The 27,660-nt window shown below is 36.7% G+C and overlaps 1 protein-coding gene across 1 annotated transcript; it reads right to left on the bottom strand.

Moving 5' to 3' along the window:
* Positions 1–8,003: 8,003 nt before the first annotated feature.
* On the bottom strand, positions 8,004–14,928 carry LOC113272418 (betaine aldehyde dehydrogenase 2, mitochondrial-like). The gene is made up of 18 exons (XM_026522253.1): positions 14,920–14,928; positions 13,122–13,194; positions 12,825–12,967; positions 12,394–12,474; positions 12,159–12,307; positions 11,903–11,995; positions 11,662–11,785; positions 11,486–11,551; positions 11,207–11,273; positions 10,928–11,004; positions 10,681–10,794; positions 10,362–10,474; positions 9,732–9,895; positions 9,517–9,592; positions 9,360–9,422; positions 9,026–9,124; positions 8,501–8,929; positions 8,004–8,381 (listed from the first exon to the last, which is right to left on the bottom strand). The coding sequence occupies exons 1-12, from the start codon at positions 14,926–14,928 to the stop codon at positions 10,370–10,372; spliced, it is 1,101 nt and encodes a 366-aa protein (XP_026378038.1). The 3' UTR covers positions 8,004–8,381; positions 8,501–8,929; positions 9,026–9,124; positions 9,360–9,422; positions 9,517–9,592; positions 9,732–9,895; positions 10,362–10,369.
* Between the last annotated feature and the right edge of the window lie 12,732 nt (positions 14,929–27,660).

The raw sequence follows: 27,660 nt of genomic DNA, 5'->3' as shown, positions 1-27,660 counted from the left end.
GATCAACAAAGTTCGCAAACTTTGGTTCAAGGGATAGGATTTATGCACATACGTGTTTCCACAACAATACTTATTTCCATCTTCGGTTATGTAATCTAAACTCTCATTCCAACCATTGAAACATTCTTAGAGGACGTTATATAGTTGTTACACCATTTCTCGTCAAAGCAATTTTTGTGATTGAAACATATCATGACTTTCGTCACTAGGTAAAGATAAACATGGTCGAAGCGAAACGCTTGCCAACACATATTTCGAGATATAGATAGGCGAGGTATACTCGGCTCGAAATACCAAATGTGTATTATCTAAGTCTATATATAGCATACGACTTTTTGTCTCAAGAAGTAGGAGATAGATTAGATAGACTTTTGAGTGACAGTTAAGGTCAAGTCTTCACATACCTTTTCGTCGAGAAGTTCCACCGGTTCCTTGAGTAGTTCTTCTTCTTGTATGATGAATCACCATGAAGTCCTTGAGCTCAACTACACTTTATATCCTAGTCCGATACTTAGCCATAGTAGACTAGAAATCAAGACTTATAGTTTTGATCACTAACATTGACAAACATGCTTGAGATAGCAACGCATGCGAGTTCGACCGAGCAATGCTCTAACAATCTCCCCCTTTGTCAATTTTAGTGACAAAACTATCAATACATATGAAATACAAAAAAGATAAATGAACTTTAGTAGCTCCTATTCCACATGTCTAATCTTCAACATTCCTCGAAATCTTCGTAACTTCCAAGTACTCCAATGATCCCAAAGGTTGTAAGTTTAGCATCACCGTTGTTGAAGATCCGTAGCTATAACAATGAGAAAGCATCGATCTCGATCATTGTTATACAGTGTCATAGTATTATTACACAGTGTCAAAGTCTAATTATATCACAACTTCAACAATAATACTATGGTGATATGTATCACTCCCCCTTAGTCAATGCTCCATGTCACATGGAAACCACTCCCCCTTACACAATGATCCGAAAACCATATGTATTTGTAGTGTGAACTACATATTAATTCTCCCCCTTTTTTTCAATAAAATTTGCAAAGGTACAAGAACGGGATCATAATGAAATTTCCGTAAGAGACATTTCATGACTAAAAGAAAATACATACCATCTAATTTAGATGCAATCATGTAGCCGAAGCTAATAGCATTCATCAAGGAGTTTAAAGATACAAGATAACCCTTTTAAAATTCCAAAGCCGCACACCCCTCAAGATAGGACCATTAAGCACAAGTTCAAAAGAACTCTCCCCCATTAGATGTCATTCCCAAGGGAACAACAAGAGCGACCTTAATTTCAAAAGAAAAGAAGGATTTTGATTGGACACCAAAAACCATGAGAATGATTTTCTATATCCAAAAACTCAATCAAATTAATCACAAGCAAACCCATGATTAATTTAATCGGAATACACAATCAAATTAAACACAAAAGTGATCAACTTAATTGATTATGCTCGACATAAGAGAACTTACGGAGCATACGACTAACATAACCATTAGAAATGAATAGGATAGTCGTTCATATACTCAACATAAGAGGAATCTTACAGAGTATGAAAATACTCAACTAGATTAATTACAAGAGAACCCATAATTAATCTAATTGGAATACACAACCAAACTAATTACAAAAGTAATCAATTTAATTGTCATTTGTTTTGCTCGACATAAAAAGACTTATGGAGAAATAAATAAATAACCAAACAAAATGATTAATTTAGTTCAAGAATGCTCAACATAAAGTATCTTACGGACCAACAAATCTAATCAAAAATTAATCAACTTGGTTGTATCGTGCTCAACATAAGACACATTACGGAGCCTCATGGTATTACATAAAATATGGATCAGTGAAGATCAATACTGTGGAATACACAAGGATTCATTCTATCTTCCGTCACTATTTGCATAAAGATATTTAATAGACATAATCCTTGAACACAAAAGATTTTAACCTATCTTCCATCAAAGAATTGACAATATAGGATTAACTTTTGTATATGTCAAAAGTCGATTCATCCTTAAATCAATACATGAATACCGATCATGAACGACTTTACTTTTGACAAAATATGGGACAACATAGTTCACGGACGTAAACACCAATACCCCATAACAAATTGCAATATACCACATCATAAAGATTAAATACTGCAAACCATCATCCTCCAAATATTTTTAGAATTTAAACCAATAAACCTAAAAAAGAACAAGAAGATGAAAAATAATAGCTATGTGTAGTCACAATCATTGCTATTCAAGCACTAGTTATTCTTCCAACTAAACCAAAAAGAAGACATGCTAGGAAAAAATAAAACAAGCTAAAGGAAAACAGACTCCAGTGCTATTCTGAACACGAACTAAGATCATATGGACGGTTCAGAATCCTCATGAGACAACTGGTCTTTGAGCTTGTGATAGACAGCATCCATTGCATCATCGGAGAGGTGATTCTCTTTACGAAAATCATTGATGTGATATTTTATGAGACCAAGGTCAAGGGTAACCTTTTCCAACTCAGTTTTCAGCGCATCAACACTTTTCAGAGTAGCAATGAGCTATTTTTTTTCTTCCCCAAAGTACTTAAGAAAGTCATGAACAACTTCAGCAGAAATCATATCATCCTTTTCAGCATCCTCATGAACATATGCAAAATAACATGAAGCATTAGGATGATCTTCATCTACAAGAGTTCTTTTCTTCTTGGACTTAACAACACCTTTATCAATGAATCCTCTTGCAAAACCACCATAGCAAGATGAAGAAGAAGACATTCTTGACAACCCAGAAACCAACCTAGAGTATGTGTACGTGACTTTTGCAACTCAATAGGTTTATATTTAAAGGTCTCTTAGGGAAGGGATTCAAGAGTTTCCTTAAACAGTTGACTCGTCTCAGAACACGGATATTCGTTCGAGTACAACCTGACCCCCAAAAATAAATCCCAACAGGGATTTTTGCAACAAAAGCCTCGAAAAATTCCATCACTCAGGAAAGCAATTTTGAGCAAAGTTGTAGCAAAAATAAATAAATCAAAAGACGACTTCCTAACGAAAATGAGAAGACACTTTAGACACAAACAATACTTTAAGCATAGTAAGTTTGCAATTAAAAAGCTTAGCTATGGACGATAAGAAGATAGCTCAACTTAACATATGCAAATGCCAAAAGTATACCTGAAAATTAACACATCTTACTCAACAAGGTTTTTATGAGTAAGCTCTTCAACCCTTGTGAGTAATTAGCACAAGTATGAGCCACAAGCTCATCAAGAGATTTGTGTTTATGGTCAAGCCTCTTTTTCCTCCTGAATCTAGAGAGGGACTCTTTTTTATGTGAGAAATTATCATAAAACTTACTGTCATCAAAATATGAGACATAGTTTGAGTTCTTACCATGAGATTTTTGGTTTGAGGAGGAAGACAACCTGTTGACAAATTCTTTATACCCTTCAATTATCTTTTTCAGATTATCTCTCATTTCATCAATTTTTCTTCTTTCTTCTGAACTTCCTTTCTCAGCAGGAGCAGCGTTGTTTCCAAAGACCACGACACGATCTTCTTTTAGACGATGTTTATTAAGACGTATGTTTTGTTCTTGAGTGTTCGAGGAACTCATTGAACTGACTTCCCTGGTAACATACACAAGGTAGGTATGAAAACCGATTGGTTTAGTCATACGAATGTCAGTTACACCTTTAAGAATTAAGTCTAAGGTGTGTTGAAGTTGAACCAAAGAGTTTTTCTTCAACCTAGAAGTTCCCTTTCGTTTAACAGAACTCTTTGTCTCACAGACAAGACATACTTTCTGATCATCAGAATGATTAGATAATACAGTCTTAATATCATCGTTAGAAGATTTCTTCCCTCCATTTGATGTGCAACGTCCTTGACTGATGGTGACTTCAGGCACATCCGTTTTACTAGAACGGACTTTCGGTTTTACTTCTGAGCATGAACCATATTTAGTTGTGTCATAAGTACTTGGCATGTTAGATTGCTTTGAGCATCCTTGAATAGAGAGATTACTCAGGCGATGTTCAATTTCCAAGGCATCTCTTCTAAGGCTAGCTTCAAGAGACGTACACGAAGAATGGACTTCAGTATTACCTTTGGATTTGCAATCTCTTATTACACCAAGTAGAACATTGACATTGGTGCTTCAACCGATTGAATATATCAGCTTGGATTCTGACAAAATTTAGAATCAACTCACTCTCTTCAGCCGAATCCCGTTCATTAATGGAGAGGCTCACATTTGAAGGATAATTGGAAGTACACATGTCAGTGTTAGTCTGTCTCGTTAGTACAGAAGGTTCATGTATATTCGATATTGTAGAACCCTTCTCTTTAGTAGAGTTAGACGAGATAGAACTTTTATTTCTGGTAAAGCGTTTATCAGAGATAGTACTCTTGTCCATAGATTCAGATCGCTACAAACACATACTTTTGAGGTCTTGTACGTGTTTGCCTGCTCTGATACCAATTGAAAAAGCGGGGGTCTAACAACACCACCCAATATTTTTCTTAGCAATTTGTATGGACTAACTACGAAATACTTTCTAGAGAATCAACTAGACAGTCAGACTCAATCTAGGTAAAAGTATCTCAAGGAGTTAATATCTCTCTCTTGTTTTGATTTACTTGAGCTAATAGAAATCAGCGAGTCTTTAATCAAACACAAGGAATAACTTGGATGATACCAAAGACCAATATCCAAGGATCAATCAATGACAATCAATAACCAAAGGTTGGGTTACTCTAATTGATGATCTAACGCACAACCTGTATTATTTCAATTATAAAGATAAAACAATAAAATGCGGAAACTGAAATAACAAAGACACCAGAAATTTTGTTAATGAGGAAACCGCAAATGGAGAAAAACCCTGGGACCTAGTCCAGATTGAACACACACTGTATTAAGCCGCCACAGACACTAGACTACTCCAAAATAACTTCGGACTGGACTGTAGTTGAACCCCAATAAGTCTCCCACTGATCCAAGGTACAGTTGTACTCCCTACGCCTTTGATCCCAGCAGGATACTGCGCACTTGATTCCCTTAGCTGATCTTACCCACAACTAAGAGTTGCTACGACCCAAAATCGCAGGCTTTGACAATAAACAAATCTGTCTCACACAAACAAGTCTATCAAAGGATCAATCTGTCTCCCACAGAAAAACCCTAAAGTTTTTGTTCCGTCTTTTGATAATAATCAAGGTGAATAGGAACCAATTGATAATCCGGTCTTATATTCCCGAAGAACATCCTAGATAAATCAATCACCTCACAACAATCTTAATCGTATGGTAGCGAACCAAGATGTTGCGGAATCACAAACAATGAGACGAAGATTTTTGTGACTACTTTTTATATCTTGCCTATCAGAGATATTAATCTCAAGCCAATCAATCTGATTGTACTCGTACGATAGAAGATGCAAGATCAGATCACACAACTACGATAAAAGTAGTATCGGTCTGGCTTCACAATCCCAATGAAGTCTTTAACCTGGTTTTAGAAGAAGAAAACCAAAGGTTAAAGGAGAATCGAATCTAGCACGCAAACTAGTATCACACGTGAAGTGTGGGGATTAGTTTTGCACAGTACTAGATGTCTCCTTTATATAGTCTTTCAAATCAGGGTTTCGCCTTGGTCACAAAGAAAACAATACCCACCATTAGATGAAAACCTGATTTAGATTCAAGCTAATATTTCTCAACCGTTAGATCGAAAACTTAGCTTGCTTTACACAAATGAACTGCACGCTTCTAGGTTTGTTAACCGTACCCAAACGTGTACGTTGTTGGTTCAACAATAGTTAACCAAAAGGTTAGCCATATGAGCATTTCATACCAACCATATTCTTCTTCACCATAACTAGTTCAAATAACTTCAAATGAACTAGTTAGAGAGTTGTTCAATTGAAAGGAAATCTTATGTACTACACAAGACACAATTGAAGCAAAGATGATTTGATTCACTTGAATCGGTTCATAAACTTCTATAGACACGGTTTGCAAACTGCATTCCTTAGTCTTTATAAGTTTAAGTTCAAAAACCATCTTCAGATATATAACCTTCTTAAGTTCGCATACTAAGTTCACGGACTTAAGAAACGGGCAGAGTTTACAAACTCCAGTAGAAAATCTCGGCAAAGACTTTCCGCCGGTTCGCGGACTGGGTTTGCGGACTGGTACTCACGCAACAAGTTTGTCAACTCCATCAGAATTTTATCGGGATGAGAAGTTCGGCAGTTCGCGGACTGAGTTCGCGGACTTGGCAACAAGCCATTCTTCCGGTTTCTCTTGATCAACAAAGTTCGCAAACTTTGGCTCAAGGGATAGGACTTATGCACATATGTGTTTACACAACAATACTTATGTCCATCATTGGTTATGTAATCTAAACTCTCATTCCAACCATTGAAACATTTTTAGAGGATGTTATGTAGTTGTTACACCATTTCTCGTCAAAGCAATTTTCAAAGTGATTGAAACATATCATGAATTTCGTCACTAGGTAAAGATAAACATGGTCGAAGCGAAACGCTTACCAACACATATTTCGAGATATAGATAGGCGAGGTATACTCGGCTCCAAATACCAAATGTGTATAATCTAAGTCTATATATAGCGTACGATTTTTTGTCTCAAGAAGTAGAAGATAGAGTAGATAGACTTTTGAGTGACAGATAAGTTCAAGTCTTCACATACCTTTTTTTCGAGAAGTTCCACCGGTTCCTTGAGTAGTTCTTCTTCTTGTATGATGAATTGACATGAAGTCCTTGAGCTCAACTACACTTTCTATCCTAGTCCTAGACTTAGCTATAGTAGACTAGAAATCAAGATTTATAGTTTTGATCACTAACATTGACAAACATGCTTGAGATAGCAACGCATGCGAGTTCGACCGAGCAATGCTCTAACACCATGGAAAAATAAATTAGAAAAGAGCCATTGGATGCAAGTGAGATATGTTCCTGCAACGAAGTAAGAATAGAAGTCCAACGTTGTCCATGTTTCATTCCAATGTAGTAGTAGTGTGGTTATGCATTTCACAAAACTTCAATAATAATATGTCGTCAAATTAAAATAGTATTTTTTTTCTTTTTCATGTCAAAAACTTAAATTTCAATGATAACAAACAAAATTACTGTTTTATCTTTGCAGCCAACTCATCTGTCAACATCTTCGCCACCTGATGTTGGCATACTAAGATTCCATATATTGCGTGTGCTCAATGATATAATCTAAAGAGAGAACTTTTTTTATACCTGTGTTAAAACGAACTAAACAAAATGGTTTGCCTGTATAATTGGACAACCATTCAGATAATTTAGCTCCATCATCCAAGGCAGAACCATTCCATTCTCATACCATGACGCCAAAATTCTGGAAAGAGAGACCTCAAATTCTTCCATTCATGGGTCCTTAATACTGCATCAGTTCACTACACCAAATTCTCGGATCAGTAACAGACATGAGCCGTTACTAAAACGGGTTGTAACGGCTCCTGTCTGTTGCAAAAGTGGGTGTCACAAAATTTTGTAACGGCGGTAGGGCCATTACGAATTTTGGTTGTAACGGCTCTAGTAACAGCTGACGGCCTTTATGAATTTGAAACGTGGTAACAACTAGGGCCTTTACAAATTGTTTTGTAACAACGTGGTCGTAACATCCTTCAGCCCTTACTACGTGGCACATTAGTAACATGCAGGAGCCGTTACTACATGGTAGTTTGAAACAGCTTAAGCCCTTACGAATTTTTTCGTAACAGCAAAAAATTACTGCCAGTCAACATTGACCTAGTCAAAATTGGTCAATGCTCACCAATTTTGACCAGGTCAATATGACCGGCAGTTCAGTTCTGCCGGAAATAGACCGGGAATTCCAAATATCCTGCATACATCATTCATTCCGTCCATAATCCACATTTAATACTTCCTTCAATCAATCAATTCATATCAACATTCAATCAATCAATTCAAAAAAGAATACAAATTATTTTCAAGTACCAAAATAAATCTGTTAAGTATCAAATTATGAGGGAAGTCATAGAAACCTACTAAGTTCCTGAGTTCAGTTCATTCTCACTTAAATCACTATAAGCAGAAACTACATAGAAACTTACTCAAAACTTGCGGCTGCTAAGGGACATAATGGCTGCCATTTAATGGTAGAACCTCTTGCTTGAGTGTGATTTCAGGGGTATAACCGTATAAGCCCTCTTGTCCTTCCACCAACTCAAGTTGCTGCAGTAACACCAACGGAGCCAACCATTCAATCCCTTAAGTTTTCATCAGTTGGTTAATATTTAATCACTCCAGCTGCATCAAGCAATGCCTTCCATGCATCTCCTGTGAAAATTGTAATCCACATTGAATCAGTTGAAACATCCAAAAAGAATTTACAGAGGAAAGGAGAATATGATGACCAGGAGAAATGCTAAACTACATGAAACCGCTGAAAGGTTTACCTTGATTTGAACCTGAGTTTGGACTACAGGTTGTAGAAGTTGTTCCTCCAACTCAGCTCCTTCCAACTCCTCAAGTTCAGGTTGGAGAAATTCTAAACTACAAAGATAACCATCACTCTACGGTACAGAGGAAAGGAGATATGCTGACTGGGAGAAATGCTAAACTACATGAAACATGTATCCCCCTCGAACTATCCCCGAGCAGCTAGTTTAAATACCCAGAAAATTGGAAAAAAAACTCTAGAGTTATAGAAGAAGCAAGAAAATCCTGGTATACCTCTGAGTACCTTCAAGGCCTAGTTCCTTGATCATCTCAGAGAATGCCATGGCAGGCTCTGTAACAATGTAGGTAGTATGCTTTGGAGTAGCACCATCAAAAATCTCGGCCTTTGTGATGTGAAGAAATGATAAGATATTTGGATGCATGACCTACAAATAAGCCCACAAATAAGATCGCATTAGTAGAGAAGAATCCAACAAATGGCGACAATAAATTTTCCCCAAGCACATGTGTATATGTATTACCGTTCGTAGTTGTTTGACACCATTTCGGCCAACAGATAAATGTCCATCTTGAGAATTACTCCCCGTAAGTGAAAATATCGACACCAAGGAACCATCATCCTTGTAGACCAACAATCACAAAAAAGTTAGCAAACAGCAACAAAATATTGCATGATTTAGTCAATGCAAGAGCACATTGTTTCACCGATGCTAATCAAAACCAAATCATGCATTCAAACTTTCACATAAACTGGAGCAGTTATGAAGTTATTGCTGCAAGTGAAAGTATCCACAACTTGCAGGTCATGCAACACTTAACATAGAATGCACAATATGAGAGAGGATCAACAGTCACCTTCCACGCAACGCTGGATCCACAAAAGTTGCTTCTCCGTCCTCTTCCCTTTACTATAATAGACTGTCGATAAGGATGATTGAATAAACTACTTAGCCAATTGCAAATCCATTGAACACCATAGTCAAATCTAACTCAATAGTTCTCGAAGACTTACTGTTCTTCCACTGCTTACGAGAGCCTTAACAAATACATCATTTGAAAGAATATCCAATTTCTTTTACTCTTCCCCCCTGCAATCAAAGAAGAACACATCACTTTCTAGTAGCTAGATCCAACAAAAGGTGATTAAGAACTGAATTTGCTGGAAAGAAAATTAATAATTAATAACAGACTAGCAGAATAATTAATAACAGACTAACAGAAACTTACTAAAAACTTGCAGCTGCTAAGGGACATAATGGCTGCCATTTAATGGTAGAACCTCTTGCTTGTGTATGATTTCAGGGGTATAAGCCCTCTTGTCCTTCCACCAGCTCAAGTTGCTGCATAAACACTAACGGAAACCCCCTCCAAAGAGATCTGCCATCGCATAGCTGAGGAGATATGAAAACAACAGTAAGACATCTGAGACAGAGAGAATTCAGAGAGACATTCAAACTGGTTTAGATCTTCCTAAAACATCAGCATAAAAATATGGCAAGGGCTACTGCATCAATGAATTCAGTTAAGTTATACTTTTCAAAAATAAATGTGGCAAGCATCTTCCATTATACACAAAAATAAATATATTTAATCTGACTACCTACCTGCTTCTAAAGACTTTTCGACTAAATCCTAGTTAAGTTACACAATACACATGATGGGTTTACTGCCAAATATTATACCAACAACAAAATACTAATGTCAGATCTTGAATACTACACATAGGTGTTGGACTGCTCTCTTTCACCAAGGCGTGGAGCAAGGTTTCAATAACATCATGGATTTGACTATATTACGAGAACTGAGTACATTTGTAAGAAACATGAAATCTATCAAGTATACAAGTGAAGTACTTACCAGGTAATCTAGAAGGTACACAAGTTGATGCTAACCAAAAAGGTAATATAAGGATCGTCAGTAGATACTCTTAAAGACCACATTCCTTTAATGCCTTGAAGTTCTACTGATGCCTGTGAAAACAAAGAAAACATAACAAGTTACTTCTAGCCATACTCTTTAATTGCCTAACACCTCAACAGCTTAAGAGTTAAAAAAAATTAAAGACTTAGGATGGTATGGGAACAGAACCTTGTGATTAGAAAATAAATCCCTGAAGAACAAGCCTGAAGAAAATAAATCCTTGCGAGAAATAGTCCTAGTTAGACAATGTTGGTACCTGTCCTCCACTAACAACAGGGCCAAGCATGCAACCTTCTTCCATAGGATCTGAGACCTTGACTTTTTTAACCCAGCTAACGAGTCTCTGAAGAAATTTCTCTGCAATATTTTCCTGAAATGTAAAATAAATATTTCTTTCTTATTTCAGGATCAATATAAAAAGCCAAATAGGGGGGGGAGGAAGGCAACATGGCATGAAAGTAGCCTTGCAGAGCATAGGAAAAGGTTTCAGTATTGCTACTTACGTGTACAATAAGTCGAGATATTGCACTGCACATTTGACCATTTGTCCAGAAACAACCAAACATAGTCCACTCGGCAGCTGTTTTAGAATAAAAACACAAGCAACAGAAACATTAATATCCACACAAAAGGGAACACTGCAGTCTTATGATTCAACTTCAAGTGTTATGACATAACTCAAGACACCACAAGCTATTCCATACAATTTTATGTGTCGGTAACTATTGTGCAGATATTCAGATACTATTCAAGCAAAATAAAGTTGTAAATTAGATATTTACCTTTGTCAAGGTTTGTATCCTCAAATATAACTATAGGACTTTTACCACCGAGTTCCAAAGTGACAGGCTGTAGATCAATCAAATACATCAGTGAGAGGGAGGAATGATAACAAAAGAATGAAATACTAATAACTGATGAGTTTCTCTGTTGACATATGGAGCTTACGTTTTATCTTATCTCCAATGTCTCTAAATCAGGGTCCTTACTATGGAATAAGACGGACAGGAACATGGAAAATTTGAGAAAAAAAAAAAGAAAAAACGAGTATATTTCGATACCTTGACGAGCTGAGATGCAGCTGTCATCATTCTGCTTCCTGTTGCAGTACTTCCGGTAAATGAAATCTGGTAAAAAATCAGACGAATTAGACAGTACAAATGGCGAAAGTTGTAAAGAAGAATTACTCAAGAATTTAAACAGTTTAAAGTTGCACGACTAAGAGATATATATGTGCCTTGTCGACATAAGGATGAGCTGCTAAAAGAGCACCAGATTCTGGACCTAATCCAGTTACAATGTTTAGTACACAAGGAGGTAGACCAACTTCTCTACAGATATCACCCAACTCTGAACAAGTTCTGAAAAATAAAGATGCGATGAGCTAGTCAGGACAAGTAAAAAATTTCACGAACATCCACACAGACAAAAACGGAAAAGAAGCATAAAAATAAATAAGAAGGAAAGAGAAGTATTACATGGATGTTAACTTGGAGGGCTTTAGTATAGCTGCACACCCAGCAGTCAGGGATGGAGCCACCTTCCAGATAGCCATCAGAAGAGGGTAATTCCTTCAATAAAGAATAATCCAGCATTGACGTCAAAACAAGTTTCACAGACATGATACTCTTATCTTATAGATTGGATTGATACGATGGGTATGTACACAAATACATTTGTAATACAACAAGATAACCATGGTTTTACAAAAATTCAGGAAGAAACATATATTACCATGGATTAATCATACCAAGAACTCCAATGGGTTCTTTGCGAACATGACTCTTAAATGTCTCCATTGGGACGTTAACATGAACCTTTATCTTTGCATCTAAGCCTTCAGCAAGATCTGCATGATACTCAAAACATCCAGCAACATCATCCTGGATTGAAAAAAAAAAGGTGAGGCAAATATCCATAATAGATTAAACCTCTAGAATTCTTTCGAAAAGGTGTGTTGTTATCATACCATGTCCCATGCTGCTTCATCCAATGGTTTGCCATAATAAAGGGCTTCTAGCCTAGCCAACTCAGATTTTCTTTCAAGTACCTGAAAAGAGAGGTGAAACAAAAATTTCAGCACACCCAAAAGACGTTAAGATTTTCAACACAAACACCTGTAAACTATTGCTGCAGCAACTAAAACAATTTGTACTAAATAACCTGCTCCCGATACGCGCTTACCGTCAAAATCTATACTATCAATCACTCAAAAACTAATCTAATAGTAATAACTGGATTCCAACCTGGGACTGGGGGCATCAGATTTTTCTTTTTGTCTTCACAAGATTAGGTGGACTCTAATAACTAAGATGATATCATCTTTCTAAGTCTCAACTTATTAAACCCCATAAGTAATGGAAAATCGACATGAATAATAAGGGAATTAATCTCAAATACCTTAGCTGCAATTGCTCTCAAACACTTAGCACGAAAAGCTCCAGTAGCCTTTGGCCAATCTTTCCTTTTATTCCTAGATAAAGTCTTGCTTGCAACATCAACTGCAAGATCTACATCTTCAGCTGTTCCTGCTGCTTTATCACCTGCAACAACAACAGAACAGAATACCCAAATTCAACAACTAACAATCAAATTCGTAGTTTCAATCAATACAAAACAAAAATTATCATTAGATTGTACAAGTAAATGAAACCCTGGATTAAAAGTGAAAATAAAAGCCCTAAAAAATGAATTTACTTACCACAAAATTACTATTATCACCACCCTCTTCACAGATATGACACACTTTACCACTGATATCTTTCAAACCCTAAAATGAAATCAGAAAATCAGATTAGGTCAGTTAGTATATTTAAACCATATATCTTTTGGACCCTAAAATTTGATTTAACAGATGATGAAACAAATACCTTCGAAGTTCTTCAGTTCTTCAATAGATAAAACCCTAAAACGAAATTAAAAAATAAATAAAAATCGTATTCGATTTATCAGATGAAGAAAACCATAAAATACAAAACCCTAATTAAAAGAACAGACGATTAGTGAAAAACTTACGATCGAAACTGTTGTCAAACTATAATCTCTAATCTCTTTGATGGATTTATCAGATGACTGAAACCCCAATCTCTTCAGGGGAGGCTTTGAGAAGAGGAGAGAAAGAGAAGAGAGGCAGGAGCAGAAGAGAAAAAATGAGAAATGAAAAATGAAAACTCGATCTGGAATCTGGATTTCACTAGGGTATATCCTCAAAATCACGCATGTGAATGGCACACGCACTAATTCCAGGTGTTACGACCCAGGTGTGACGAAGCGTATGGCTGGCACGCCTATAAAAACATTTAGCAACGGCTGATATCTGTTACGAAATTTTGAAACATTAGTAACGGGGAAAGTCTGTTACAAATATTTCGTAAAGGCCATTTGTAAGGGGGATTTTGTAATGGGCCAAAAGCCATTACGAATTCCTGAACTAATCCGGGAATTTAGTGTAGTGGTTATACTCAAAGTCAACTTGAGTTGGGGTAAATGACGCATATGAAGTTCACAGTGATGGATACATTTATAAAGCCTAAGACTAACGAAAACAGGTGAAAAGAAGGACATAACCAAAAATCAAGGTAAAATGAGTACCTAAATATAGAGAATTGGTTGATTCCCATCCTTCTTCGAATGAACCCGATTCGTAGATCGATGTGCCTCAAGTAAAGAAAGCTTAATTTGGTTCAACCCTTTGTCCATTCCCTCCCTTTAGAAAAATGATTATAGTTCATTAAAAAATAAAAGATCACATACTGAAAAGCGAGAAGAAAGAAAAGAAAACCAATCACTACAAAATACAAACTGAGAACCCATTCATAAATCATGAGAAGTGAATTAATATTTGCAGATAACGGAAGGAGAGGTAATTGTTGAGAAATTCTAAAAGACTTATGATTGATTACCAATAGAAAAGATTCATTTAGATGATTTGAGTAGGTAAATAAATGCTGATATGCAATCCAACCTACAAAAATGAAAGCTTATAGCCAAAAATCAAATTGCCATCAAGTTTGTGTAGGGATGCAAGGAAATCTAACAAAATATTAGAAGCATTTAGGTTTTGATCAAAAACCATCGACGTTGATCATTAAAAACACAAATATAACGGGAAGAAACCTCCTTTATCTCTTATCTCTAAAACTTTCTGTGTTCTTTTATTCTTCACCAACAACAAAGAGGCGTTTATTCTAAGTTCTCCTACCCAAGCGTAGCATGGCCTAGATATCTTACTGTGCTTAGGATGGTGTTTCGAGAAAACAACAACACAACCACACGGCCTACATAAATTTAGCAGTCACAGAGCATGTAATAGATATCTTTTTGACTATAGGGGTTCCATGGGTTGTGTGTCAGCAAAAAAAAACGCTATGAATCCAGGACTTCTGTTGGGAAAAAGGTTTGAACTGTTTCTTTTTATGTCTTGTCATTCAAGATCCTAAACCCAACTGACTCTTGAAAATATCTTATTAGGTGAATTATATAGGCTTTTACGTACCTGATTCATGCTACAATTCAGATTGTTATCATCCAAAATTCATGAAAACACCAAAACATCAAAACCCGGATATGCAACTATGAGTAAATAAACCAATTCATCATGAACTGTGAATTCAAAACCCATTGGAGAGATTCAGTGTCCTGAATGGTGAAATTTGATTGAAAGATTTGAAGGAATCAATAAATCAGGAAACAAAAATTAAAATTTGTTTTGCTTAGTAAAGTGCCAGAATCTGGATTGAGAATGCAAGCCTTATATGAGAGTCCATCAGAATCATCAAATCACAGTTTAGAAGCTACGTTTTTACCCATGTTTCGCTGGATAAATTTCAAGAATATCATCTAAGAGATAAGTTGACGCGGAAAAATTCTACGGGATATGGAGGAGGAGATTTGAGAGAAGTTGCATTCAATAACGGCCGACATCAGCAAACGATTGAGTTCACCAAGGATTGTAAATATGTAACAGAAAACAACCTCATCAACACCAAGTTGGTTCTATTCTCAATGACAAACAACAAACAAAAATCAAACCAAATTTGGAGATTCAAACCTCTCCATTTTGTATTATTTTATCCAGTGATTTCTGAGAGATCATTCAAATTCCTTGACCAAACAATGATTGTTGTGAGATAAGACCAAAGTCGATAAGAATGTGATTTGAATTGAAGCAGAAGAGATTTTGATCATCAAATGAAAATCATTACAAATGAAGGACGAAAAATGGCTTCTTTCTATTTTGAAGAAAACGAAGAGAGCTCAGAAAAGAAAGAAAACCGTAAATAAATCCAATAAACAAAATAAAAACATGAATATCTAAAGATATTGTTACCTCCAGCAACTTAGAAGATTTGATTAATGTAAACCCCATCACTCCTCCACGACTGCTTCACTTAGGGTAAGGAGACAGAAAAAAATTGCCTAGAAGGCTAGAAGATCTGAATAGCTTTTCTCAGAGAAGAAATACAAAACACCTCGGACCAGACCTTTGATGCACCTAACAGTTTCCGCGGATAAAAATACAAAAACTAGATACATAGATCAACCACATCCATAGATTTATCTTTGCAAAGGATAAATCCGGACCGTCACTTACATAAACAAAATTATTCAAATTGTGCCATGTATTCTTGATATATTGCTAAAAAATATAAATTGAAATTCTTCGTTATTTTCATTTTTTGTTTAGTGTTTGATGCTAATTTAATTTTTGTTTTTAATTTTGATTCAAATGATATTTAACTAAAGAAAAAATTAAATTATTTAGTGATAGCTAAAGAGAGAGTCCAAATTTGTGCACCCCTCTAAAACCGGGGTGCACATTCCTGCTTTCTTGATTGGCTGAAAAAATCTTCAAAACCACCTCTTTTTCCTTTTCCCTTTCTTGAAATTACGTCAAAAAAAAAAGAAATACAAATAAAGACTACATCTTCTCAGTAGCATCTTTTTTTTCTGTGCTGCCATTTTTTCGCGTTCTGCGTAACAAATCAAACTTATTTGATAATCCATACTACATTCAGCCACCAAACTAAAAGGAACAATAGACGATGTTTTCTGAAATAGGTCCAAAATTAAACTTCTGAAATCATTAAAATATAAACTCTTTTCTAGCTCACAACCTCTGATCTATATGCAAACTATAATTCAAGCTTATATCTCCTCAGTATTGGATAGTCAGACAAGATTTCCAAGTCCTAGTATGATCGTGGTACACTACTTCATTCTTAAAATCAATAAAAATTAAAGAGCGAAACAAGGATTATTGGGACCCTAATCATAACCCATACAAATAACTGATGTTTTGGTGGATTCGTTGAGATTTTGGTTTGAACATCTAACTACTGAATTTTTCATCAGAGATAAAATTGAATCAACCCAAATCCAAAAACTTCAAAAATAGATGAAACCCTAAGATTTACAATCAGAACAATCAGATTACTTCCCATTTGTTATCAGATTTCGATCGGTTTTTGAGAAATCAATTAATACATGTATTTGTATATTGAGTTTTATGAATGTTTTTTTTTTTTTTTTTGTTTTTGAAGCAGATGGAATTTTAATTGTTGGGGCGAAGAAACATTTAGGAAAAGACAAGCTTTTGTCTTTTTTCTTCGGTGAAAGTTGATGTACCAGAGAAGTCGTGGAACTGTTTATTTTTTAATTCCCAACAAAAAAAAATAGAAGGAAAATTTGAAAACCACTACATGGAAAGAGGGTGGTTTTAAAACATTTTTTCAACCAATCAGGAAAGCAGGAATGTCCACCCCGGTTTTAGAGGGGTACATAAATTTGGACTCGCTAAAGAGATTTCTCCCAAAATTAAAGATTAATTGTTTGGCTTAAATCATTGACCAAGTCTCCACCGGTAAAAAATAAAAACATATAAAATGAAGGTTGAGAAAGAAAGACCTTTCATCTAATTCATTTTTATTTCAATTCGATGATTATAATTTAAAGAACCAAATCATAACCACATAAAATTTCCGATATAATTGTGTTTCAGAAAAATATAGTGCAAGTAAACTTGAGTTATTTCAATTAGCCAATAAAATGAGTAACCCGTCACCGATACTTTACCAACGAATGCCTTATAAAATTGATTTCCACGAAACTACATTCAGTGTAGTTACATATATAGCATGTTTCACAGCCGAAAGCAGTATCTAGAAACACAAGTAGTTTTCAGAAGTCAGAATTAAGAATATTCGCTTCGAAGAAAGGTTATTTTTTTGTTTCCAGAAGTCATTTTAAGATTTCATTCCCAATCTAACTTCTGATTTTTCAACTTAATTAAGTTAAAAAGTTACTTCTTAATGAACGCGCAATTGGGGGATATGGAAACTAATTGGGGGTATGAATTACTTCCCCCAACCAAAGGTGTCTTCTAAGGGGTGTTTTTTGGGGCGAAAATACTAAAACACCCTTAGATTAATTAAAAAACATTATGAAAAGACTGTTATACCCTCCCCATTAAATTAAAAACTTAAAATCAAAACCAAAAAACCAAAATCAGTTATCCTCCATTTGATTTGTGCCGGCATACTCTATCCTTAGGGTTAGGTTTTGAATATTTTTTTCTTTCATCTTCCTCTCCTCTTCTTCATCATTCTTCATATACTCTACGATTAATCATTGAATCAAAAATTTCTTCGTCGATTAAAACCAACCCATAAGAATTCCTCCACGAAACAAATCAGATGCCCAATCGAAATCAAAATCGATTGCTCAACAGAAATTAAAGAAAAGGCTTGCTTTGATTGCTCAAGAGCAAGAAAACGAAGAACAAGAGTTATCGGACGATCAACTACTCAGAAATATGGCTTCTGTGAGAAGGTAAGTCATTTAAAACTGTTTAACTAGTGTTTCAATCGATTTGTAGCAATGGGTTTAGGTCGAAATCGTGAAACCCTAAGTGAAACAGTTGAGTTTCAGAAATTCCGGCACTCATTTTAGCATGAAGACCACACCGGAAACTAGTACCGGCAGTCAATCTAGGATGAAGACCACACCGGTATCCCATTCCGGCATTCAATTTAGGTTGAAGACCGCACCGGAACTTAGTTTCAGCATTGAATTTAGGATGAACACCATTTCTGAACCTAGTACCGACATTTACTTAAACTTTTACGAGTACGCCGGTAGCAAGCTTCTAATCAACAGAAAAACCTATGATTTTGTTAGTTGTTCCGGCGTACATTGTATGTTAGATTCCACGCAGGTACTAGAGTTTTTGTATCCAGAAACTTTAGAACTACTACCGGCATCCTGGAAAATTTTATTTCAATGCCGGTACTCCGTTCCGGCATTTATTTTTATTTTACGTAGCTGCCGGTACTTGAGTTTTCTTATCCAGGAATTTCCTCTAGTAAGCCGACATCCTAGAAACTTACTTATCAATGACGGAAGCTGCTCCCGGCATGTAATCGTTTTGATATACTATGTCGGTATTGTATCCCGGCATGTTCGATACTTTTTTTCAGTATGCTGGTATTTATGATTCTATGCCGTAATGTGGTTTATCTATGACAGTATTAGAAATTAAAGTTAGTTTTCTTATATTTATTTCGTGCTTATTTTGAAATAGATCTAAAGCAAAGGAAGCTAAAGCAAAGGAGGCTAACAAAGGAAAATATAAAGATGTTGTCACTAAGAAAAGAAGGAAGGATGGTCTTGATACTCCTCAATCTCTGCCTCCTCGAGGGAAAAACAAAAAGCGTTTGGGTGCTAATACAAGAGGGGAAATTTGGGAGAGTGGTCATGATCGTAGTAAAACCGGAGTTGTTGAGGAGGAAGATGAGAAAGATGAGCAAGAGGAGCAAGAGGAAAGTGAGGAGGAAGATAATGAGATTGAACCAACTCAATTAGCAATCCAAAGCCAAGGAGTAGTGGAACAAGGTGGTCCAAGTCAACAACCCATACAAGGCAAGGGGAAATGTAAAGGCAAAGGAAAAGTAAAAGTTAAGGGTTAGCACCTTCCTCATGTTTATGACATGATGCCCGACCTTGATCGTGGTAGAATTTGGGGCGCAGCTTCTTATGATCCGGGGTATCTATTTGGCTACAAGCACTCGTGGGCTCGTACTATATATCAAACATATGTAATAATTTCTATCTCGTGCATATGTATTGTTTTTTATTTATGCATAATCTCTTAATCATATTATCTCTTAATTGTAGGATTACGCGAAGGTTGTGCGTGTTTGCCGAAACCAAGCCGCGGCTCATTGGGATTTGTCTAAGGGGCATGAAGATGTTCAAGCAATAGTTAAGGATTCTGGTCTATATCCTTTGGTTGAAAATTATGTGAAACCAGATATTGTGACAGACAATTGCTTCGTCGAAAGGTATCATGGTGAATCAGATACCATGCACTTCCCGTTTGGTGAGATGACCTTGATCCCTGATGATGCTCAGAACATCCTAGGCTTGAGTGTTACCGGCAAATCAATTGCAGAAGGATATAATCATTCTTTTGAGCTAGAATGGACGAAGTTGCACGAGCTTACTAAAAAGTTGTTTGGTTGGGACTACAAAACTTCTGTGGAAAGCTTTTATGTATCTAAGCTTAGTAGGACAAAGACCCTCAAGCTGACCCTTCTTAAGGAGAAGTTTCAAAGCTCAAAGGAAAGAAGTTTGAAGGATGGATGGGACCCGCACAGATTCGTTATACAGCTGTTGCGTACCTGTTATTCATCTTGGGCACTAGGGTATTCCCTGACACTAGTGGCAACAGGGTTAGTGCAAACTACCTTCAATACTTGGATCCGTTGGAAGATGTCTTTAGCTATTCTTGGGGCACCGTGGTAATGGCACATTTGATGACGGATATGAGAAGGGCCTCTTTGGCGGTTACAAACCAATTTTTCGGGAATTTCACTCTACTCCAGGTAATTTTGTTTTTAAACTTATGTTCTTATTTGTATTGTTCAATGTACCCTTTTCACAAAATTTACTGATTTTTATATGTATCATTTCATATTGGTATAGGTGTGGGCTTATGAACATTTCCCAACATTTTTCAAGGACAACCCCTTCTTGAAGATTATTCCCGTTGATGACCCCGAGGAGCCTAGAGCCAAGAAATACCAGTTCAACAGCCATCCGAAGCCCGGTAACGATCATCGACTGACAGATATGAGATTGGATCTGGACGCGATGACTACCAAAGATGTTGTGTTCGACCCTTACAAGGAGGCTATAAAAAACCGTCAATATTTGAGGTCTCATAACGTTGCATTTTACAACGGGCCTTTGTTCCACCCAAAGGGATACGTTATGGCTGATCCTCGGCGTGTGATGCGGCAACTTGGATACAAGCAATTACCCTGCTACATGACATCCTCTACAGAAAGGTATCATCTTGACCTTTATGTGTCCATGAAAAGTTCCACAAGGTTGAGGGTAGAGTATGATCCAACTCCAGAACCAACACATTGGAGGGAACCATGTCGTTCGGTAGATGCTACTAATTGGGAGCTTGTAAACAACGGTGGTGAAGCCGACCCAACCTACATTGATAATTACTTGGAATGGTCACATCCTTTTGTGGTGCGCCCGAAAGACTTCGAAGTTCCACCCCAGAAAAACCCTCCCGTTCCAACTCCTATAGAGGCACCACCTACGATGACCCAACTTAATAACACCGTCGGATTTCTAGTAAGTATTGTTAATTGCTTACTCGTTTAATGTACACATAATTTTATATTGGCATATATATACTAATTATGTGTTGTATGTATGAAACTAGCGGCGTCAGCTTGGCAAGTTGAAGAAGATGTTAGGTTGCAAGTACGAGGAATGAGAGGTGCTATCCCTTGAAGAAATGAAGGAAGTCGTGGAAAAACTTGATAAAATTGAAGAACCAAGTGAAAGAACTTTGTTTGGGGAAACAAGGAAGGTGCCCATTTCCAAGAAGCAAAAGACCAAGTGATGACTTTATAGTTGTGTTTCGTTATTTGGATGGTGGTTGTTATGTTTTGAAAATTTTCTAACTTTGTTGAACTCTATAGTTGAACTCTTTATTTGTTTGGTTTACATTTGGTTTATGATACTTCGATGAAGAACATTTAAGCACGATTCAGTTGTTTGGTTTATGTTAAACATGTTTAGATCTCTGTAAGTTGTTTGGTTCCGGCATTCAAAGCAATTTAATTTCAATGCCGACATGTATACCGGCATGGAACTGTTTACTCCAAAACCATTCCGGACACAATGGATAAAAATGAACAAGTTTCTGTGTAGATTACAGGTAGTTCCGGCATCAGAAAAAGTATTGGATCTACGCCGGAAACCTGATTTTCTTACTCTTGCATAGTTTTGCATAATTCCGGCATTGGATTTTGATAAATATAGTATGCCGGTATTTGTTATAAATAGGTCTATTTATTTCATTCCTAGATAAACTATTACATTATATTTCAAACTTTAAATTAAAACATGGTAATGGAGTAACTTTGGTTAAAGATGATCTCATAATCCGTTTCCATCCTTTTTCAACAATTGCGGATCCTTTGAGCCTTTCGCAAATATCTTCGAAGACATCGTCTGGAATGGGGGTGTCAAGGACAATCTTCATTGGTTCATCTTCCCTTTCAACATATTCCTTTCCCTTCATATAAAACTCATCACACCCATCAATAGGCTTGCATTGGCCCTTGTGGTTTTCTCTTGATTCTGCTAGTTCAACAGCTTTGTCAAATCATTGTTTGGGTAATTCAAACACCTTAGAAACATTCTTCCATTTTCAGCATCATCAGTTTTTGCAATCCAAAACCGGCGTGTCCCATCACAGCTTCTACACTTTGAATAAATAAAATGACAGTCCATGGCTAGATGAGAAGGTGACTTGCAAATTTGACACCGACAATCATGATTCTGTAAGAGAACATTGTATTAGTTATGCGTCATAGTAGTGAAGATTTTAACTGTCCATATATTGTTAGTTATGTTCAATATACTTACTTTGCAAATAGAGCTTGATGATGAATCTCCCATCGCTTGTGAACTTTAATCGTGCTTGATTGATCTATTTTTTGGTGCTTGCTTTCTTGAGTGAAGGTTTTTTGTTATTTGGTGGGTGCTTTGTGTAGATTTTTCCAAAGGAATGGGGGTATTATATAGAAATGAATCTCCAACAGTCTTATTTTTCAAAAAAATAGCCGTCTTTTTTTTAATTCACAAATACCGGCATGGTCACAATTATATATTTAATGCCGGCATCAAGTACCGGCGTTGAACCTTGTTGTTAAACCATTCCGGTAATAGTTGCATATTTCACTGTGAAGAAATTCCTTTGTACCGGCATGGACATCTAACGGTAAAACCTACCGGAACTGGGTGCTGGCATTCTATGTCACATTTATTTGTATGCCGGTGTTTGGGTGATTTCAAAAATACTAGTCGTTGAGGTTTTTCTCTATATAAGGAGAGCTAATACTTGGACCCAAAATCCCAAAACTCGTGTGTTCTTAAATATCTGCTTGAGCCTCCTAACTTAGTAACCCTAAACCCTAGAATAATCATCTATAAATAGCTTAGTATATATAGTAGCTAATCCCACATACAACAAATGGCATCGTTCGACTCCGAGGAAGATTTAGCAATCACCCAAGCATGGTACATTGAAACTCGTCCTTCAACTATAAATAACAGCAAGCAGGATTCCATGTGGTTGAAAATTTTTAACAAATTTATTCACGATTACGGTAACCCGAAAGGGAGAACTGCTCAACAAATCGAGCAACGACACGACATCATCTTAAATGCGGTGGTTGAGTATCTAAAAATGAAACACCGGATCGAGCACGCTACCCGCAATAGATTGTCCCCTCAACAACTTGTAAGTATCTTTATGATTAATTCGACACAAACCACTATTTTTCAAATTTTATGTAACAAACTAAGTTTTTGTGTTGTTTTTGTAGCATGAAGCCGTGAAAACGCGTTACTTACATGAAAAGGGAGAAGCATTCATGTTTGATGCCAACGTGAACCACATTGTAAGCAAAGTCACGGAGTACCACCAGCTGGGTGAATCAGAGACGGATTCTTCGTAAGAAGATTGATAGGTTTAGTGGTATTTGGTTAGGTTTTTAGGGTAGTTTTTTGTAAGGTTTTGTGGATACATCTCTATGTAAACCCTCATGAGACTATAACTCGTCCACTTGGGTCACCAATTGGTTTAAAGGCTTGATGCACGTGCTAAGTGCATTCGTGCTTCCCGCAACAAGGATTACATTTGAAATAAATTATAGTTCCGGCTTACATCGTATAATTCAATACTGTTATATCTCCGGCATAGAAACTGTATATTATTCAATGCCGGTATTAAGTGTCAAACTTCTGTGTGCAATAAACCATGTTCCGGCTTTTAATTTATACAAATTACTGCGCCGGTACTCCCTACCGGCATAACGGAACATCTTAGTTCACTGTCGGCATTGAACATTCAATGCATAACGACTATTTTTTTAAACCATAAACCAGTAAAGACCATTACCGGCGTGGGATCTAAGTTACTGACAATGCCGGTATGATAAAGTGGAAAAGAGCCGTTGTGTATTCATCTATTTAAAGTGGATACACCTATTGCAGTTGATACCTCAATAAAAAAAAATAGGTGAACTTCAACACATTTCTCTGATGGCAAATCAATCACCAACTACCGATTTCAGAGAATTTTTATATGAAGAAAAATTATCCACTCCGATAGGGAATCAATCATCATCCACCACCAACTCAATTCCCATGATATTAGAAAAACTTAGAAGGAAGGAGCAAACCACCAAGTCACTTTCCGCAATGGAAGAAGAGATACTTAGAAGGAAAAGAGTAGAAGAAGAGGCAGCAATAGAAGCAAAATATCGCAAAGAAACTAAAGAGATATACGAACGTGTAAAACAAGCGAAGATAGAAGCGGGTGTTGAGGAAGAAAACCAATGGATTAAAAATTACTACATAGTATCGGATCTCCCGGAAGATCACCGCCTTTCAAAATTACTCATTAGTGCGTCATCTTGATCGGTTATGATGACCCTCGGAAATTTATTTTCCGGGAACAATAATTTCATTTTTCGTAATGCCCAATGATAATTGTAATCCTTCTCGTTTTCCATTAAACACCAAGCCAATATAAATGACACCTTGTCCGATGTTTGCCCCACGATGTTGAACAACGACATGTTGTATTTGTTTGTCTTGTAGGTGCAATCCATCATAACAACACCACATGTATGAGCCAATTGCGAAAGCAAAGGATGCGCAATGAATATTTGAAGGAGTTTGTTGTCCGGTCCTCTTTTAATGATACGCGTGTAGTTGTGATCCCAAACTATCTTCTCAAATTCTTGCATAACAGTCCTCCCTTCCCATTCCACCATTCTAATGGTTGCTTGTGCGCTATAGATTGTACTTAGAGAAGAAACGTTCTGATCATCCTTTTCCTTGAAGCCTCTGAGAATCACTCTTGGTTTGATACATGCTTTGGTCATTATCTTTACATCCTCGAATTCATGAGGTTTTAGCTTCGCAACTAGGGAGTGACCAACAAAATCTTTCGGATCCCGGTGGTTATGACGGCCAAACCACACCGCACAATCCCATTCCTTTTCTTTGTCTCTTAAATAGAATACAAGCTTGAAGGAGCAATTATCCTTCCTCGTATGAGTCTTGTATACCCTATTGGTCTTCTTTGGATATACATAACCCTTTCTTTTATGGCTATACTTCTCCTTGTATTGCCCACTTCTCTCACAAACCATCTCAAAACGATTATCTGAACGTTGGGTATTCCTCACCAACACACACATGTTCTTAAGAGCCGTCTCTTTTTCCCAAGCAATCGCTTCCTGTGGAGATTTTATTCCCTACATAAGGACAACAATGGAATATTATAAGGTTCATTACAAGCAATCCTCACATAAAGTTCTAAAAAGTAGGTGAAAAGTATTGTTTGGTAACATACCGGAGGCATTTTATAGTATTCGGATGTATCCGGACCAAGCGGTTTGGAATTTGTTGGATCAATGTATGTCACAATCTAAGTTATGAATGAAAAAAAAATTGAATTAGTTCAAAAAAAATTTAAAGTACTATGCCGGGTACTATTTCCGGCATGCTCGACGGCAGTTCGGCAAAAACGACCTAAGCCGGAAATTAGTGTCGGCAATCTCGAAAAATGTTCCGACTTTCCGGAAATGCACTTGAAAAAGAGCACCTAATTTTAAACAGTACCGGCATTGTATTTTCTTGAACATCGATGCCGGAATTGGTAATACCGGCATTCTCTTTACACAAGGTCCGACGCCGGAAACCGGAGCCGGCATTCCAGATATTTCTAAAACAACGCCGGTACCAAAGTGACTAACTTTTGGATGTTTTTCTAGTGGTACCGGCATTCTAGATATGAAAGATTCCAAGCCGGTATCTCGTGCCGGCTTGGTCCGTAATTTTTTTACCACGCCGGTAATAGGTTCCGGCGTGCTCGATAATTTGTATAAGACGCCGGTATTTAAGTTCAAAACTCTTTAACTCCTGGATGTTTTATTGGTGGTACCGGCATGGAAAGTTAGGAGGGAACCATGCCGGTTTGGATATTCCATGGAATATTCGGTGGTAGGTAAAAAGTTAACTTCGTGCCGGCATGATTTTTTTGGTTGAAGACCACGCCGGAAATTGTTTCAGAATTGGGGAAATTTATTGCCGGCATGGAAATAGTATGAATACTGTGTCGGTTCTGGTGGTGCCGGCGTGTTATTCATACTACGGGTATGCCGGCACCAAGCTTTTTCAGCGAAAAAATGGCGGTTTCAAAAAAAAAAAAAAACAATTCGACCCTTAGCAGCATACCTGTGTGTTGGGGTTGCTTGTGTGTTGAACATGTTTACTTTCTTAGGTTGGTTCTTCAATAAACACTTGATGCTCACGAAAATCATGATTCAAGGGTGTTGGTTCATCATATAATTTCAACTGTGAGTTGTTATCATTAACCGAAGATTGAATATATCATTGTTGTTGTAGTTGAGCTAAAGATTCAGCAGCTGCAATTCTCTTCTCACAATCATCTTCCATTTTCACAAAAAAAAATTCCACCCAAAAATATTTTTCCCTCCTACTCTCACCTCCCTCACACAAATTCAAATAAAAATACACACTAATCTATCCCCCAAATACTTAAGATTTTACTATTTATTATTAACCACTAAACCTGATTAGTGAGGACTAGATTAGGAATTAAAAAAATAATTACATAAGAGGTGACCGATATTTGATATTTGGATCCTATTTTATCATGTAGCTATATCCCCCAATTAATTTTGATATCCCCGATCGGGCGTTCTTCTTAATCGCTACCCTTTAATCCAAATTAGCACAGTTTGAACAAAAATGAAGAAAGAAGATTATAATGATGCCTAGGTTCATGCCAAACTTTACTTCTTCACCCGTTTCTAATAAATATCTTGTAATGCACTTGACTGAGCTATCTCCATGATTATTATATAGTTACGAAGACATGAACAACCATATAATAAAGCAAGAACACGTGCAAAACATTATAATAGACGACTACGGCCTACAGATCCGCCGGTCAAAATTTCAAAAGGAAGCAACGTGAACCACGCGGCCGTTCCCTCACCAAAGGAAAAACTGTTGACATTAATTTGGAGTTGGTGGACTAGCAACTTCACTTTAAAGTCAATCACGTAAAAAAGGTTGATAGAGTCATAGGGGGGATTTTCCTTTTTAGAGGCCCTGGGTCATTGTAACTTATAAGACCACTCAATTTTTCGTACATGACCACAATTTCCACGAGGAACATAGGCAAACATAGCACAACCGTCTACGGTAGTTGCCCAACATTTTCCACGATCTATGGAATTCATATCATTTTTGTTTGATCCATAAATAATTCGGTGCTGATAAGTGTCCAACTCTCTGATAAATAAAATAATTGGTGCTGACATGTGTGGAACTCAGGTCACTGATACATTACAAGTGATTTTATTATTGTACTCTAGCGAGCCGGTTTCGATGCTTATATGCGCGCCCCATGGTTTGAGCTTTCAGAATACGCAATGGAGTAAGACCAAGAAACTAAAGAAAATGCAACTTTTTAACCGGCAGTAACAAGTAAATAAATCGAGATCAGAAATTTGTTACCACCAACAACTTTTTTTTTCTTTCAAATAAGAGTCGAAGAATGAAGATCATTGAATGAACAAACGTATAAAGTAAGTTTGGT

The sequence above is a fragment of the Papaver somniferum genome, chromosome 4 (assembly GCF_003573695.1).
Source record: "Papaver somniferum cultivar HN1 chromosome 4, ASM357369v1, whole genome shotgun sequence".
Lineage (NCBI taxonomy): Eukaryota > Viridiplantae > Streptophyta > Magnoliopsida > Ranunculales > Papaveraceae > Papaver > Papaver somniferum.
The sequence above is the reverse complement of the archived record's forward strand: the minus strand, read 5'-3'. Positions and strand labels throughout refer to the sequence as shown.

What these genes read in the sequence shown, in the direction of transcription:
- LOC113272418 (XM_026522253.1), bottom strand. An exon ending in TAATAGTAATTTTGTGGTAA is followed by an intron (nt 12,968 to 13,121) that starts GTAAATTCATTT and finishes TTGTTGTTGCAG; the next exon opens with GTGATAAAGCAGCAGGAACA. An exon ending in CTGCATCTCAGCTCGTCAAG is followed by an intron (nt 11,274 to 11,485) that starts GTATCGAAATAT and finishes ATTGATCTACAG; the next exon opens with CCTGTCACTTTGGAACTCGG.